At 32.1% G+C, this 18,265-nt stretch overlaps 1 protein-coding gene across 1 annotated transcript in view; it reads left to right on the top strand.

Moving 5' to 3' along the window:
- Positions 1-15,680, top strand: part of LOC145289802 (mitochondrial 2-oxoglutarate/malate carrier protein-like) — a 60,506-nt gene extending 44,826 nt beyond the window's left edge. The window contains exons 6-10 of the mRNA XM_080136438.1: positions 580-670; positions 1,713-1,803; positions 4,161-4,260; positions 8,240-8,291; positions 14,895-15,680. Of these exons, the coding sequence (XP_079992564.1) occupies positions 580-670; positions 1,713-1,803; positions 4,161-4,260; positions 8,240-8,291; positions 14,895-15,071 (511 nt within the window). The 3' untranslated portion in view covers positions 15,072-15,680. The remainder of the gene's footprint in view (positions 1-579; positions 671-1,712; positions 1,804-4,160; positions 4,261-8,239; positions 8,292-14,894) is intronic.
- The last annotated feature ends 2,585 nt before the right edge of the window (positions 15,681-18,265 follow it).

The following is an 18,265-nucleotide window of genomic DNA, read 5'->3' as shown; positions in this document are numbered from 1 at the left end:
GTAGGCCCTTATGCCATACCTTATCGAAGGCCTTCGATATGTTAAGAGCAATTGCCCTGGAAAGGAAGCCTTTGTCAAGAGATTCACTTATCCGATGAGATATAACTGTTAGCACATCTGCTGTAGATCTTGCAGAGCGGAAACCATATTGCATGCCACTAAGGTTGTTTCTGTTGAGGTGGTTGACTACTTAATTTAATATGGATTCTAATAACTTACTCATGACACACAGGAGTTTTTATATATATATATATATATATATATATATATATATGTATATATATAGGTTCCCATATTGTGTTAAATTTTATACTGTGTCTGCTTAGATGATTGTTGTCCAGCATTGTGACAAGGTTCACCTGAAGGTTGGAGGTTACATCATCCTAACCTTGTTAAAATGAGAACAATAGCCCAAATAATCCAAATTCTTAATCCTCATCTCAAAAATCCAGAAACATAAATTGAGTTAATCCTAATTAGAAATTTACATTTCATTGCAATTCTTATATTCAGATTTTTTTTCATGAGTTTGTTATCGAATAATCTAAAACAACCTGTTTTGATTTTCTTTTGTTGCAGCCTTCCACCTGATCAGCAAAGAGGTTATACCAATGTGTTCAATGCTCTTTTTAGAATTTCGAAGGAGGAAGGCATCGTCACCTTATGGAGGGTAAATCATTTTTTTTAATTCTACTGGAAAACTATGGCTTTAAAAGACATCCAGTCATGAGGTTTCTATTTGGGGCTGTGGGGAATGTGGTGTTTTCCTTTAGTTATCGTTGCTCTCAGGTCCACTTTGGCTCAGAGTGGTGATACTTGTTATGGCATCTGGTGCTACCAAATCAGGCTGATCAAAAATGCACCAAACATTACAGGTGATCAGGCACAGTCTGTGAATTTATATTTCCTTGACACTTTCTCTTGTGGAGGAAACTGGTTCAGCCCACCTAAGGTGAATATCCTACAACAACAATTTTTTTTATTGATAAGCCTATAATTGTGTTAAAAATTAAGTACAAATATTTTGTTTATAAAGTGAGATAAAAAAATTAAAATTTGGTGTAAAAATGTTTTTTGACATAAAGTTGAACGTCAAAAAAGACCTTATTTTTGCACCAACCTAATATAAACTCGTGTTAAATATATCTTATCCTAATATAAACTCGTGTTAAATATATCTTACCCTAATATAAACTCGTGTTAAATATATCTTATCCTAATATAAACTCGTGTTAAATATATCTTATCCTAATATAAACTCGTGTTAAATATATCTTATCCTAATATAAACTCGTGTTAAATATATCTTATCCTAATATAAACTCGTGTTAAATATATCTTATCCTAATATAAACTCGTGTTAAATATATCTTATCCTAATATAAACTCGTGTTAAATATATCTTATCCTAATATAAACTCGTGTTAAATATATCTTATCCTAATATAAACTCGTGTTAAATATATCTTATCCTAATATAAACTCGTGTTAAATATATCTTATCCTAATATAAACTCGTGTTAAATATATCTTATCCTAATATAAACTCGCGTTAAATATATCTTATCCTATAATGTTTTTTATTTGTGTTTTCATTATACCTGTGGGTATAAAACTTCAATGATATTTGAAAAATACATCATGAAATGTTTGATTTCAGAATATGAAAACCTAATCTTTTTCTACTTTCTCCTTCACTCTCTCCCTGACAGGGTTGCCTCCCAACTGTGGCACGAGCAATGGTAGTCAATGCTGCCCAACTTGCATCCTACTCTCAAGCCAAGCAATTTTTATTATCTACTCGTAAGTAGTTGAATTTTTTTCCATCCATTTCTCTCCACAAACTATTAATCAGAATTTCTCTGAAATTTATTTTTAAATAAAATCTTTTTTCCTTATACTGATTTTACTCTTTTCTTTGTCTATTCTGATTCTGACAGTAAATTTGACTCTGATTCCAAACTAATCAATGATGATTATGAGAGCAATGTTTTCTTTTCAATGGCCAAAATAGTTTGGCACAATCATACATAAGGTGGAGAGTGGTGGCTAAATATGAGCCATTCCAAAAGTAAGGCTGCCTTTTTTTAACATAAAACATTGAGGACTTATGAAATCAGAAGTAGTACCATTAAAACTAGCAACCTTTTATGCTCCAGAATGTAGTTTTTACAGTCACCACCATTCTCAATGAATTTTTTCCAGCGGTGAACAATGCTTCAGTTGGAAAAGTCCAGAGCACGTTTTGTGAGTCGCAACTTTGTCACCACTCTAAAATCCATCTCCTAACTATGCTGACATCAGCTGCATCAGGCGCTGGTGAATGTTGATCATTTCAATTTTTCCTGCATCAAGGAATTCAGTAACACATCTCTGCTTCTGATGCATGTCCATGACTGGTTGCTTTCTTAGTTTTGCACCATCAGTATTTGCGACAGAGAAATAATTCTTTTAGGTCATGAATACATAAGTTTAGTTATCATAACAATGCAATTTGCAATTCCTCTGATCCATTTCAGCAGAAAAAAAAGGAGGCATTACTTTTGGAACATTTCTCATGACATTAGTGAAAATAGCAATTCCCAATGAAAGACTTTTGGTCCAGCTCCTACTAATAGCTGCTGACACGTAATGGAATTTTGACCGATAGTTTAGAATAAGTGCTTCTTCATAGAAAATTGCAAACTAGTATTAGACTAGTATTATTAGAATGTAACTTTCCTCTTTCTATAACATACCAATCATTCTTCATGCAAAATTTAAAATTCTGTTTTAGATTTAGAATATTTTTAAATGACTGACAAAAAAGTCAATCCATATACAACTATAAAGCTTTTTTCTTTTTTTTTTGCTCTGACATTGATATTAAAAGCCTACTTTTTCTATTTAAAAATTATTAAAACAAACCTTTTAATATACTGCCATGGAGTGACTTCATGTAAGTTAATTAATTTGGATATTCCTTTGAAAAACAATCATTCATTAATTCATTCATTTTTTATAGTTTCATTTAACGATTATGCTAAATTTTTTTTTATACAGTTTCTAAATTGTGCTTAATTGCATAGAATTTATACTAAAAACATTTTAGCATATTGACATATTTTTATATATAAAGTAACCTTGTCTGAGTGTGTGTCTACCAAACTCCTTTCTGAATATTTGGTACACACTTCAAAGTATACAGTGTGTGTGTGTATATATATATATATATATATATATATATATATGATATTTGGATCTTGGGAACACTTTTGATGCTGCTTAGGGGTCATGTAGTTAAAAGATTTTATATTTTGTACCCAAATAATTCCATACTTTTAACAAACTTTGAAAAATTTGTAGATTAATGCGCTGTTTTAAAAATAATTATGAAAATTAGATTACAAAGGGCTGTGACTGATAGTATTAATAGAAAATGTCAAAATATTTTAGTCTATTATTGATTGAAATAACAATAGACCGTTTTGATGCTAATATAATTGTGATGAATAAAAATATTTCAAATTCATTTACAATATGTATACAAGTGTGTGCGTGCGTGTGTGTATACAAGAGAAAATAAGTCAATATGGAGTTTTTTTTGTTTTTTTTTTTTGAAGGATTAAAAATAACAAAAGTTGTGACAAAAATGAAGCTACCTTACTCTCAATTATAGAATCGTGTTCAAATTTTGTCCTGAAAAGGCATGAATCTAATTTGTGATCTAATCTAATTTATAAAACTCACTGTTTGTGTCTCCATATTTTCAAACTCTATCTCTTCCGAAACTAAAAGTTGCAGAGTGGCACTAGCGGCATCAAATGATTGGATTTTTTATGAACCGTTAGCCAGTTAAAATAATCTTTAAGGGGGTCCAAAAGGAGTTAAAATTTGAAAAAAAAAAATCATTATACATTTTGTACATTCATTTTAGTTTATTTTAAATCAATTCATCACATTGGTACAGTGGTAACATCGCCAGCTTTGAATACTAAAATTTTGTTTTCGGTTTCAATTCTAGCTGATGGTATCCAAATACTTTTTTTTTTCTTTGAAATCACGACTTTCTAATAATATACAAAATCTGGACAAATTAAAATATATTTAAGCGTATTTTATGACCGGGCAAATACCTGATTACATCCTAAAATTACTTTTTCCTCCTCTGCTTTTTTCAGCTTATTTCTCTGACAACATTATGTGCCATTTTGGTGCAAGTATGATTAGTGGATTAGTCACAACAGCTGCATCGATGCCAGTCGACATTGCAAAAACAAGGTTAGCAATCCTTTTTTTTATGTAAATTCATGTTGGCTCCTGTTATTAACAGAAAGAAATGTTTGATTTTCATAAAATCTAAAAAATTTTAATATTTTTATTTCATTTTTCTCCTTTATGAAAAAATATAAGGAAATTAACTCCTAAAACTATTTGCTTTTTATATTTGTGTGTTTTGCATGAATAAATGAAAATGTAGTTAAATTAAAAGTCTGGACAGTGGAACGCTACCAGTGTGCTCCCAGCTTAAATGAATGGTTTGCTTCAAAATTCTATGACTGTCCTCAAGTTTGACACAAGATACGATGAAGGCAAGACATTCCAAACTAATATGTGAAAATCAGTAAGTGAACATAGTAAATATGAAAAACACTGAACAACTTAAATATGAAGCGATCATGAGGAATTAAGACGTACATGGATAAAAATCTCCAAAATTGCAGGTTGAGATAAGTTTCAGCATAATTTGCACTAATGTTTGTTTGTATCTTTAAAAATTTATTTATTTTTTTAGAATTTTTAGGCTGGTTTCCTCATCGTGGTTGTTATCAAATCAGGCTGTTTTGCTCTTTCACTATCTTTAGGTAACACAAACACAGCATAAGGCACCTGATTAAAGTAAATCAGCTGAAGATGCTGTGATGATAAAAAGCCAGGATGAAGAAACCAGTTCAAAAGTCATAAGGACAATAACAAGTTTTACGTTTTTTATTTTATTAGTGGTTGAATGTAGTTTTCTTAAGTAGTCCTTATCTGAATCTCTTTGTTTACAAAAATCAAATGTAATCTAATGCCATTTTGAAAAAAAAAGTATAAAATGAACCTTTTTTTTTTTTTTTTTTTTTTTTTTTTCATTATTTATGAAAATGTATCCTAAACAAGCTCTAAAAAAATATTTTTGATCACATCTTAGTCTAAGAATATTTTTTTCCTACAAAGAATTTGTAGTCTGAGATTTCCTAGTCCAATGTGTTAAGCTTTTGGTTAGGAGTAAAGTGTAGTATCTGTTCTGATACTAACTAGATTAAGACAATTTTTATTTTTTGTCCAATTAAGTGCCCCTTTTTGGGGAGCTGTAGGTTCTTCATATCAAAAACTGACCTGACAATCCAACATATTCTCCGAGACATTCAATGTTGCATTACCTCTCCTGTTTTCTAAACAGTAATAGATTATTTGGCACTAAACAGTAATAGATTATTTGGCACTCCCGGCAAAACATCTTTCAACAGATATTCTGTATTATTATATTATTTATTAACATTTTATATGAAAATAAATGGAACAATGTGAACAATTCTTACTTTTATTTAATAATATTTATTTCTTGTAAATGTTAATTTTCTTTATGTGAAACATTCATAAAAGTAAACATATTTTTTTACAGAAAAGTATCATTCTTATGCCAAATTTCTTTATAATAATACAAATTACAACTAATAATGATTGTCTAAGAATGTGATAAATTTCTTCAGTTAAAATATCTGTTGGAAGATGTTTTGTCGGGGACACCAAATCATCTATCACTGTCCAGAAAACAGGGGAATTAATGCAAAAAATAAAATGTCTCGAGGAATATGCCAGCATGCCACTAACCTTGTATCTTATTTTACCCTTGTGGGAAGGCAAGTAAACGGATACAGTACGATCAATAAATGCGTTCGACAAAACCTTTTCTTTTTCCCTGACCAGGAAGAACAACACGCACCACTTTTAGATCTGTTTTTGACCACAGTTCCTGATGATTGTATAACGAATGCCGACAGCCCACTTGGGAACACTGATCATGCAGTGATAATGGTTGAAATCTCCCTAAACTCTAGAGCCAAAACTGAAAAGCCAGTGCTCAAAACAACGAGATATTATAAAAAGGCTGACTGGGAAGCCATCAGAGATCTTATCAGAGATGCCCCATGGGGAAATATTTTTTCTCTTCCTGCTGAACAGTGTGCAAACGAGACCACTGAATGGTTCAAAACTGCAATCAAAGCGCATGTTCCCATGCGGAAATTCTATAGCAAGCCCCATTATTGAAAAACTGCTTCTGTGGTACCAGTATTCAAGAATTCTGGCGAAAGAACTGACCCATTAAATTATCGCCCCATTAGCCTCCTCCCACTTTTTGCCAAAATATTTGAGACCTTAATTAACCATGCTCTAGTCCATCACCTTACAGATGCTAAGCTTCTGACTGACAAACAATATGGATTTAGACAAGCCTATTCCACAGCAGACATCCTAACTGTAATCTCTGAACGTATATACCATTCACTGGACAAAGCGGGGGAAGGCAGAGCGGTAGCTCTAGATATATCTAAGGCTTTTGACAGGGTATGGCATGAGGGTCTCCTCAGTAAAATCAGATCATACGGTATCACTGGTAGAATACTTAACATAATTAAATCCTTCTTAGATAAGAGAAAAATCCAGGTTGTCCTCGACGGTCGTACATCTGAACAATATGATATAAATGCGGGAGTGCCCCAGGGGTCTATCCTTGGACCTCTACTGTTCCTGATATTCATAAATGACCTCCCCGACAAAATTTCCTCTGAGATGGGTATATATACTGATGACACCACACTCTAAAACAGACAAGACAGGAAGACGAATAAACACATATCTAAAGAAATGGCAGAAACATTAGAGGATGACCTCCAATCTGTAGTGGTATGGGGAAAAAAATGGAAGGTCACGTTCAATGCTGCCAAGACTAAACTAGTTTCATTCAATAATTACAAGAAACCTTCTCTACTGCCTATAGCAATGGCCAACGACTCTTTATCTGAGAGTACGTCTTTCAAGCTCCTTGGCCTAACGTTCACAGGAAATAGGAGTTGGAACAATTACATCGAGGGCATTGCCAGGGCCGCTGCAAGGAAGGAAGGCTCTCTCTACCGTACTAGAAAACTACTAACACCCGAAAGTATCTTGTTCCTCTATAAGGCAACCATTCGCCCATGTATGGAGTATTGCTGTCATATTTGGGCTGGTGCATCGGCTACTAGTCTCTCGCTCCTTGACAAGGTTCAAAAGAGAGTCGCAAACCTGATAGGCCCTGAACTGGCATCTAAGCTTCAGCCTCTGTCCCGTCGACGAAACGTTGCATCCCTCTGCCTGTTCTACAAGTATTATAATGGTGAATGCTCTGACGAACTGCAAGCACTTGTGCCCCCATGACATGAACACCCTCGACAGACCCGACAGGCTGCAAAATCCCACCCCCACACTGTAGAGATGCCTAGATGTAAAAGATCTTTCTACTCCAGTAGTTTCTTCCCCAGAACCGCTAGACTTTGGAATTCCATTCCAGGTCCCTGCTTCCCCAACTGTACTGACGTGCAGAAGTTCAAGTGAAACGTGAACTAACATCTTGCTGCCCAAATCCCTACATAGTACCCCAGTAGTTGTTGCCCCTGTTAGTAGCCCCCTACACCAAAGTGTCAATGTGCCTTGTATGGGGTGAAAATGTAATAAAAAAAAAAAAAAAAAATTAAAAAAAAAAAAAAAAAACCTAAAACCGATTTATAAAACATCGGAGTTTTTTTTTTTCTCTATCATCATCATCATCATCATCTGCAGACACATGTATAAACTTTTACGTTTTTAAGCATTCTGTAAGCCAACATTGCATTTATGTCCATTAACGGTCAAATACGTTTTTGCTGTTGGAACTGTTTTATATCGAAGTCCGAAATTTTACAAGAACATTGCTCACATTTTTCTCCTTTTCTACAATTGTTTTAATAATCTCAATTTACAGTAAAATATTTTATATGAATATAGGTGGAATTCTGTACTTTAAACTGCGATAATTGATTCAAATAATTTTTGTATATTAAATTTGAATAATGCAAGTTTGAGAATAAATCGTGTAAAAACAATAAAATAAATAAAAATAAAATAAAAAAAAATCTGTGAAATCTTTCATTTTTTTTTCTTTAAATTTCTCTTAACATTGATATTTTTTCCTCTTCAGGATTCAAAACATGAAAGTCATCAATGGCGTTCCTGAATACAAGGGTGCAGCTGTAAGTAAACCAAAAAGTCTTTGTTTCTGATTTTTAATGTTTTACATTTTTTACAAGAAATTAGACAAAAAATATTAGAATTTCTTTTTCCTTTTTCCTCAAATATTTTCTTGGTATTCTTGTTTTAATTTTACTTTTAAATCTGTTTTAATACAATATCTAAATTATTACAATTGTGACCAATTTTTGTATTTGTGTTTTCAACTCTTACATATTAGAATTTAACAAATTAAAGTTTTATTAAAAATTAACCTAGTCGTGGTAGTGTCATGGATTCTTCTGACTGGCTCTATTCTCCATCACACCGAGGAGGACTTCATATGTGCATTGTAACTTTCTGTTAGTTGCTTGATGTAGGTTCTGTGCAGTCTCTCCATTGAGCCACATTCCTGTATTGGCATCCACAAAAGAATATCACTATTTCATTTCATCATTAGCTCTCCAGTAAGCCGCCTTACTGAATGAGTGTTCATGGTCAGAGATGGTATTTCCTACAGTGAAGACTGCTTTCTTTCAAGCAGAGTTTCGGGGAAGGTATCCATAGAGTTGTTCTCTTGTGAGGTGTAGCTCCTGATTCCTACTTTTAGTTCATTCTCTGTTGAATTTTGCTTTGCAACATAACTAGCAAAGATACCTTTTTGTGACAAATACAACTTGGGGAAAAGCTATTTCCATGTTGGTTCAGGAGAATGTACTCTATTTTGTTTGTTATAAAACTCATGTAATTTGTTACTTCAAGACAATGTGGTAGAACTTCAGCTTGTTTAGTTGTATCAACCAAAATCGCAAGGTTATCAGCATAATTTGCGTTGGTATATAATATACTTTCCACATTTTGCAGGTACTAATATGAAGCCCTCCCCCCCGACTTGTTGATTGACATATGGAGGATGTTGAGACAAATGACAGATTATAAACATCCTAAAGAAATTAAGATATTGCACTGCTGTACAAAATCATTGCATCGGCAGTCTCCTCTGGAATTCTATACATCATGAATTTCTCTAAGGCTTTTGATTCAATAGCGATGAAAATATTTCTGAACAACAAGACGCTTTTAGATTTTCTTTTTGTTTCTTTCCATAATCCATCAGGTTAAGATTTGCACAAAATTGTTTTGGATTTTTGTGAAAGCCTTTTCTTTTTTTTTTTTTTTTAATCTAAGCTCTTTCTCAATTTTTGGTTAGATTCAGTTCAATTATATATAGCATATAGCAGGAATGGCTGTTATTCCATGGTTGTTTGGGGTCACATCTCCTTTCTTTTGAGAATGGATGTTATTGACGTTTTCTTTTTTCAGACCGTAGGAGGAATTTCATCCAATCTAGCTCAATAATTTAGAAATAACAAATTGTAAAAAAAAAAAAAACGGCTGCGTTGCATAAAAAAAGTGACATAAATGCTCAATTTTATGATAAAGTGTTAATGTAAATATTTGTAACATTTTATGTTAAACTAGTAGGCCGCCTGGTCATAAAATACAATTAAATGTATGCATTACATGTCTGAATTTGGAGATGAGGATTGGTTATTTGTATTATTTAGAATCTTCAGACTATTGTTCTTGCAACAGTCGACCTTCTTCTCATCGAACTCCAGAATCTTTTTGTTGAACCATAGCACAATGGTTAGAGAAAAATGAATTGTAAAAAATGATCTTCTCCTGAAGATTGATGGTTCAATTCATAGTGTGAGTAAATAATAAAAATACAATTGCAAATTATTTAGGACCTCTGATGGAATGAGGGCATGCTATCTCCGTGAAGTAAATAAAGCGTTCCGTTCAAAATTCCGTCCAAATTCCCAAGTTCAGCAGAAATATTCCAGAGTTCGATAAAATATACCTGAAGAACGTTGGAGGTTACATCGATCAAAACGTTAAAATAACACTCAAGATGAGAACAGTAGTTTGAAGATTCCAAATAATTTATACACATTTTATATTTAGTATTATAGAGCCAGTTCTCAATTGCTGTTAGTTATTTTGTGGTAGTTTGGGGCCACATCTCCTTTCTTTTGAGAATGGATGTTATTGAGTTTTTCTCTTTTCAGACCGTAGGAGGAATTTCATCCAATCTAGCTCAATAATTTAAAAATAACAAATTGTAAAAAAAAAATGGCTGCATTGCATAAAAAAAAATTATTCAATTGTACTCAATAGATAGTAGTGATTTCAAACATTTAAAAATATATATATATTATTTGCATACCATCAGCTAGAATCAAAACCAAAACATTTAGTTTTCTAAGAAAACTTAGATATCAAAACTTTCAAAATTAACCCGGTTAAACATATAAATGTGTAAATGATACAAATTAAGTTGACTTATGCCTGCTAAATACCAATTTTTCAATTTTGACATCTTAGCAGCTATTTTTCTGGCTACAAAACAAATTGAATTTGTTCCACAGGTCTGAATCCTCTATATATCAGGTTTCAAGTCTGTAGACCAAACATTAACAGGAGTTTGGTAGAGACTGTTCTGTACACAGACCCACACACACTGTTGTTTTATATATATGATATATATACAGGGTGAAACAATAAAGTTGTCACCCTAAAGAAAACAACACTACAGGTTTATTTTAAAAATCTTATTGAAAAAATCAATTCAGGTAACTTGACATCTGACATCTATTCCATGTGACCATCTTCAGCTCCTATCACTGCATCAATAACTGGGAGCATGCCTTTTCCACAAGCACTGGAGGGAGCTCGGTGAATGGTGGCGATCAGGCTGGCTTTGATGTGGGAGCGAAGTAGTCCAGCATGTTCAGGTCGCAAGAAGAATTTGAGGCAGTAAGAGAACGGTACAAAACCATAACACTCTTTCTGAAGCCAAGCCTGGATCTCTTTGGACTTGTGGGCCGGTGCAGAGTACTGCTGCCACACCCAGGGTCTGCCAGCAGCCACCTGATTGCATCAGGGGATCACTACACTCTTCAACACATTCAGGTACACTTTGGTGTTGATTTTTAAGCCAACTTCAAAGATATGATGTGGCCCTAAAGACCATCTCACTCATTGAACATTGTGTTACTTTCACACTTGATAGAAGGCTCTTATTGCTCTTGGGATTTGTATGTAACCCTAACCCAACTAATAGATCGTCTGCAACAAAATAAGAAAATTAGTTTTCATCAAACGGAAATGGAATTATATTGTCTTCTCGACAATTTTATCATTCCACTCTGTAGATAAGAGATCACACGCTCGTTTTCATAAACACATACTCTGCATATGTGCGTTCTCGCTTGCGACTGAGCAAGAAACCAATAGACTAATGTCTTAATACATGTATGCGCGGTTGATCTGAAGCAGTGATTAACAAACGACAAAATGAAAAAGGGATTAAAAAAAGGACAGAAAAACTTTGTAAAATAAGTGAAAAAAACTAAAATATCTAGGTGTTTTTTCTGCCCATGTTTCAAAATAATCTCATCAAATTTTGACAAATTTTAAGTGGCAATTGGAGTTATTTCCCCCAGGTGCCCTTTACTTTTCACCCGTGAAATATGCAAGATGGACGCAACATGATCAATCGCATTAATATTTGATTTTTATCTGTAAAAAAAAAAAAAAAAAAAAAAAAAAAAATTGATCAAATTAAGCGATTTTTTTTTTTTTTTTTGTAATATATATATATATATATATATATATATATATATATATATATATAATGAAAACTTTATTCTATAACGAGTATGTACCATATAATTTTTTTGTAATATTTTAAACTAAACAAGTACTGTATTTATTTTTATTTTTTTTGGTTAAGTAAAATTGAACAAAACTAATTAAAAAAAAAAAAACAACTTTTTTTTATATTATTTTAAAGATTTTAAAATAGCACTATTTTTGTTTTTCATGTATTTATTTTTCTTTTTTTGCATATTTATCTTTAATTTTGTAACTTTTTTCTTTCTTTTCATGAACAATTTTTTTTTTTTTTTTTTTTTTTTTTTTTTCCATGTAGGATATGGCTGGTAACTGTTTTATTTTATTTTTTTTTAATTAACACAGCTGAGATATTCTCTTAGAATTAGTTTTCTACGATTGCATCAGACGATGTTAAAGTGGCATGAGAAGAGACAGAGTATGTAAAAGAACCTTCGCCAACTCAAGTGGATAGCTTTCCGATATATGGTTTAAGATGGAGACAAAAGAATCATTACCGAATTTCTGTCTCCACATAAACTCGAAAAGATAACTCCTGGCCAGTCCCGTTATTTAAAAAAAAATTTTTTCCCTAAAGATTGTCTGCTCCTTTGCCATGCATTGATTGGCCTCTTACATCAGATTAGTCAAACTTGAGCGCATGACGTCATGCTCCGAGCAGATGGTCAATTACATCAGGTTCAAATTTTACACAAGTACCCTTTCCATGTGTGAGCTGTGATTCTTTCATGGTTGTTGACAGTTTTTTTTCTGTTGAATTGGGTGAATAAAACTACTTGTGCATGAAACACAATGGAGACTCGCTGAGTTTTTAAAGATTTTATTTAGAGAAAGTTTACTAATTGTGGGAGAGACTACCTAGATAGAATTAATTTATTTTTCTAACCAGGGAATTGAGAGATGCAGATGAGTAGGACTCTCTAACATTAACTCAGATCATAACATTCTTGGATTGTCTTGTACCACTTTCCGAAAGAGATCAATTAGAATCTCTCTCTCTCTCTCTCTCTCTCTCTCTCTCTCTCCCCCCCCCTACCTACCTACCTACCTGTTTTGTCTAGAAAGTTCACCTTTGGCCTCTGCTTCCATTATGTCACCAGTTGCTAGGTACATTTTCATTTGTCACCAGGTTTTCCTGATATGTACTAATGTGACACTCACCAAAATTCACACTAGCTAACTCAATCACAACCTACTAGCATAGGGTTCCAATATACATTTCTGTACTTTGTTGCTATCCTATATCAAATATCTATTTCAACTGCAATCTTAATTTTATAGATATTAGTTATGAAAATAAAGTTACCACTTATCACATGGATTTTAATAAATGTGATTTAACAAGAGGCAGTTGATACAATTGACAATATTTTTAAGTCAAAAAAGGAGCTCCATTATTAAATGAATAAAATATAAGATTAAATTGTCATCTTTTTTTTTTTGTTTTTATGCTTTCATATGTCAGGTTGCTCAAGTTGCCATGGCACACAATTTTCATTATTTTGCACAAAGAATGTAACAAAAATCTTTCCTTATTTTTTTACCTTTTTATGTCCTTTTAAAAAAAAAATTTTTTTTTTTCAAATATATATATATATATATATATATATATATACTAGCATGGGCGCCCGGCGTTGCCCGGGTGTTTGGATATGTATGCTGAGCAAAAAAAAAGTGGTAGTAGGAAGGCAGGCTCGAACCCGTACCGCAAAGGAGGAAAAGAACGGAGTAAAACCTAACGTTTATGCTGTTACGACCACCGCCAAACTGGAAGCGACATTTTTAATAATTAAGGCTAGATAATATAAAGGAGATATAACTTTCAAAAATATCGGCGAAAAAAGTGACCCCCCCCTGTAGAAAAGTGCCTAGTTGAAGGGGAAGATATTAATGTTTTTAGACAATTTTTCGATATTTGTCGTATGAAATATCGAACTTTAAAACGATACTGATCTTGAAAAAATCCGTCGCCTCTATTGAAAGTTTAAGGCAAACATGCAAACAGACATACATACATACATTTATATATTGGTAACTAAAAATTTTCGACCCCAAACTGATAAAAAAGCTTGCCCTATCTCTGAATACACTTTATGTAAAATTTCAAATGTTTAGACCAGAAATTGTGTGAGTAATTTGGTATAGACCGCAGATGTCAATTTTTTTTTAAAATTTGACCCCTATTATGACCCCTTAAAATTTATAGTTTCGGGCTCAAATCACTTTATTAAGTTAGATCCAGGTTCAAGGAACCTATATCTAAAATTTCAAGTGTCTAGACCCAAAATTGTCGGAGGAGTTTGGTAGAGTTCTTAAAGGTCAAATCGTTGAAATTTGACCCCTTAACAGCCAAATTTCTGGCTGACACCGTCACATCGATTTTCACAAATCTCAGTACCCGGTATTTCAAATTTCGAGTCTATAGACTAAAAATTGACAGAGTTATTATGTAGGGAAATGTACACAGACAGACAGACACGTTCACTTTTATAGATATATAGATATATATATATATTTACTCTTATTCACCCCAAACAAAGCATATTGCCACTTGGACGTAAGGGGCTACTATTTGAGTCCATGTCTACAGGGATACTGTGTAGAGAGTTGAGACGCAAGATGTCTGTTCACATTACATTTAAATTTCTGCATGTTCGTTCAGTTAGGGAAGCAGGAAACATAGAGGGAATTCCAAAGTCTTGCATTCAAGGAAAGGAACTTCCAGAGTATAAGGCTTCCTGACATCTATGGATCTCTACAGTGAAGGGGTGGGGTTTTGCTATTTGTCGAGTATTTATGTTGAGGAGACGCATTGTTGTGAGTTAGTCAAAGCACATTTCATTAAAGCATTTGTAAAACAAACATGAATGCAATATTCTTAAATATACTTTATTTTCATTACTTTTTTTTTTTTCTTTCTACAGGATGTTCTCATAAAAGTGATCCGCGGTGAAGGCTTCTTCAGTTTATGGAAAGGATTCACACCATATTATGCTCGTCTCGGACCGCATACAGTTCTAACTTTCATCTTCCTTGAACAGATGAACAAGAACTACCGTCTTTATGTGATGAAGGACACGAGTGGTCGAGGAGGGTTATAGTTGTCCATCGTCTTCTGCTACTACTTTAACTTCTGTTGGCTGCTCCTCTTTATTAGTGTATGGATGTGTCTGGCGAGTGGTATGTGTCCGCCGAGTGAGAATGGCATAAGTTACTGTATATACATATCGGTGATTATAGATAATTTTGCAACGTCTGATTCTCACACAAATTGGCTTTTTCAATATTAGAAAAATATAAAAACAAATTGGGACAGTGAAAAAAAAAATTTTGAAGGGAGGGAGGAATTTGAGTTTTTAAAAATTTATTTTATAAAAATTAAAAAAAATATATATTTTAGCAATTTTGTTTTTCTAAATTTATTACAAATTTTTGATAAAATTCTTTATTTTGATTCTTGGGTAGAACGGGATGGGAAATATGGAAAATCTAATCTCTAAAACAGTAGTAAGTTTCATACACACCTACATATTGGTGCTTATCCAGTTTCACCCCAACATTAAAAAAAAACCAGAAAATAAATAAAATGGCACAAAATTTTTGTCTGATTTAAAAAAAAAAAAAAAAAAAAAAAAAAAAAAAAACAGCACTGAGAATTATGCAAATTTAAGTTTCTTAAACACAGAAAAACACATTTTAATAGCAAAATTTCTCTACCACCATTTTTCTGCTTACATTATGGTCAACAGACATAAATCAAATGCAGGCATCATAATACCGGTTAGAAATCATGTTCCAATCAAATTTTGATTTTATAAAAACAAAAATACTAGATAATTTGTAAATTTTTGTGTAGTCTTTTGTTTGACTTGGCAAATTGGGATAAAACTGAATAAGCGCCAAATATATTAGCAACAACTTCCCAATCGTCTTCTGTTTTCTATCTGCAACTTTTAAGTTTTCACATATGTAAGTTCACACTTGTAAGTGTTTATATTGTTTACATATTGAAAAATATTAATTCACGCATGAATTCCTATGAATTTAAATGCACAAGTTCCCTATGAATTTAATGCCTTTAAATGATAAGCAAGGATGGCAGACAAATGAGTTCAACTCTTTCTGATTCTGGCCGAAGCTTACTTGTATATGAATATATGTGCCTGCATTTATAAGGTCAACCTAGAATTTACACTGTTTGTCCACATCTGACAACAACGAAGATGACGACAACCGTCCAAAAGACACAAATAACAATTACATCATCTCAGGGATATCATCGAATTCCTTTCTTTTTAATATTGTCAATTCTTAAAATACTATAAAATACATTTGTTTTTGATTCGTTAAATTTCTATCCACAATTTCTATTCATTTCTGCTAGTGGGACCTGTGGAAATTCCATGGATGCTTTCTTCATTTACTAATATTTTTCTTTCAATAATGCATGTAAGCTTTAATAAGAAATTCTCTTCCATAAAGCTAATTATCATAAACATTTAAATAAAATGAATGTGTCTTTATTTAAAAGAAAAACAGATGTCTGAAAATAAAAATTAACGCAACAAATAGATTTTTAAAATTGAATTTTGTCATCACATTGATTTAACCAATGTTGGAAAAATTCATTTCAAAATGGATAAAATATTTTTTTTTTTTTCCTTCGCACCATTTAATTTCCATTTACTTGTATCTTTAGCGATCAGACGATCTCACTAAAATGGATGTGAAAAGTGATAAACATCGATCTACATAATTATACACGTGGATGTACAAAGCTTAATGTCTGGCACAAGGCTATTCTAGCAGTAACAACCAATTATGACCCAGCACACAGTATTAAAATTGCAAAAGCTTCAAACTGCCAGTTACCAGAAGATCTATATTTCCATACTCTCTTCATATCTGCTGCATTCTCTCTCATAAGAAGTCTCAAAATCAGAACAGAATCAAATTGACAGCACGTTTTTGAAAGCAATATGCTTAATATTCTATAGGATAACGCTATATCAATAATAAAATATACTTAGCTTTAACACTACTGCAATTTCATGGTATCACCAATCAGAATCAAAAATGTCTCTGGCAAGCAGTATTAAAATTGATTGATCTAGTCAGATATACTTCTTTTGATTGGTGTGTAAGCTAATTACATGACATGCTTATGCATCCCTAAACCGTGTGCTGTCAAGAAAACTTGGAAAATAATTGTTGATTATACAGTTTACACAATTAGAAAATGATTAGTCATTATACAGTTTACGCAATGAAATATTAATTATGTGGAAAAAAAAAATTGAAGACTGCAAAGATTGGGAATTGTTTTATGTATAATCGTTTCTTGAACAAAATTATAACAGAACTTAATTGTTCATGTTGTCATAATAAAACAGAAAAAAACAAAGCATATTTTTTATAAATGATATTTGATTAATTTAGCAAAATTGATTAATGAAAATTATTTATCAGTTTGGTGAAACTAATAAAAAATAATCAACGTTTAAGAACTGAATTTATTAAAAGCCACAATCAACTTTAAATCTCACAGAAAAGCATGATTGTAGCTTTTTAGTTGAATAACATTTTTTTCACAATGAAAAATAATTATCTGTAATATAACAATTACTAAAAACTAACGTCAAGTTTTGATCACTTAAATTTAATGTTTGTGTTATTTTTCGATGAATTTTCATTGGAAAGTCTTAAAAAGTTTAACCTATTCGATTATTATATGAAACTGCAAAAAGAAAATCTTGTCTCAGCCTTAAAAAAAGTCCTAAGTTTCAGTTTTGATCAACAATAAATGTGATCATTTTGAACAATTGTTTTTTTTTTCTTTTTTACTTAAAAAAAAAAAAAAAAAATTAAAAAAAACTTTTATTTTGGTTATAATTTATGTTTCTTGATTTGAAACTGTTGTATTTTATTTACATTTTATTGTACTTTTAAAAAAAAAAATGAAAAGATTTTTTTTTTTCTTTCATTGAATTTGATTAAAAGTTTATACATGTGCCACACAAATGCTTGTTGGGTTAGTTGTTTGCAACTAAGTGTGGTTGAAATCATTAAAAAAAAAAAAACATACATTGTTTCATATCCTTTGCTGTGATAATTTGATCGTTCAGTAGTTCTCTAGTTGAACTCTCAAAGCTGAGATTTCTTATTCTGTGTTGAGCGCAAACAAAAATGAAACTTGACCATTCATTTGAAATTAATAAAACTAAATCTGATGGTTAAGTGGACACTTCAGTACCTTATTTGAATCTCAAATAAAGTCGGCATAGCGATTGGGAGG

The sequence above is a fragment of the Euprymna scolopes genome, chromosome 2, assembly GCF_053919585.1.
Source record: "Euprymna scolopes isolate OS-2025 chromosome 2, ASM5391958v1, whole genome shotgun sequence".
Taxonomy (NCBI): Eukaryota; Metazoa; Mollusca; class Cephalopoda; order Sepiida; family Sepiolidae; genus Euprymna; species Euprymna scolopes.
The sequence above is the reverse complement of the archived record's forward strand: the minus strand, read 5'-3'. Positions and strand labels throughout refer to the sequence as shown.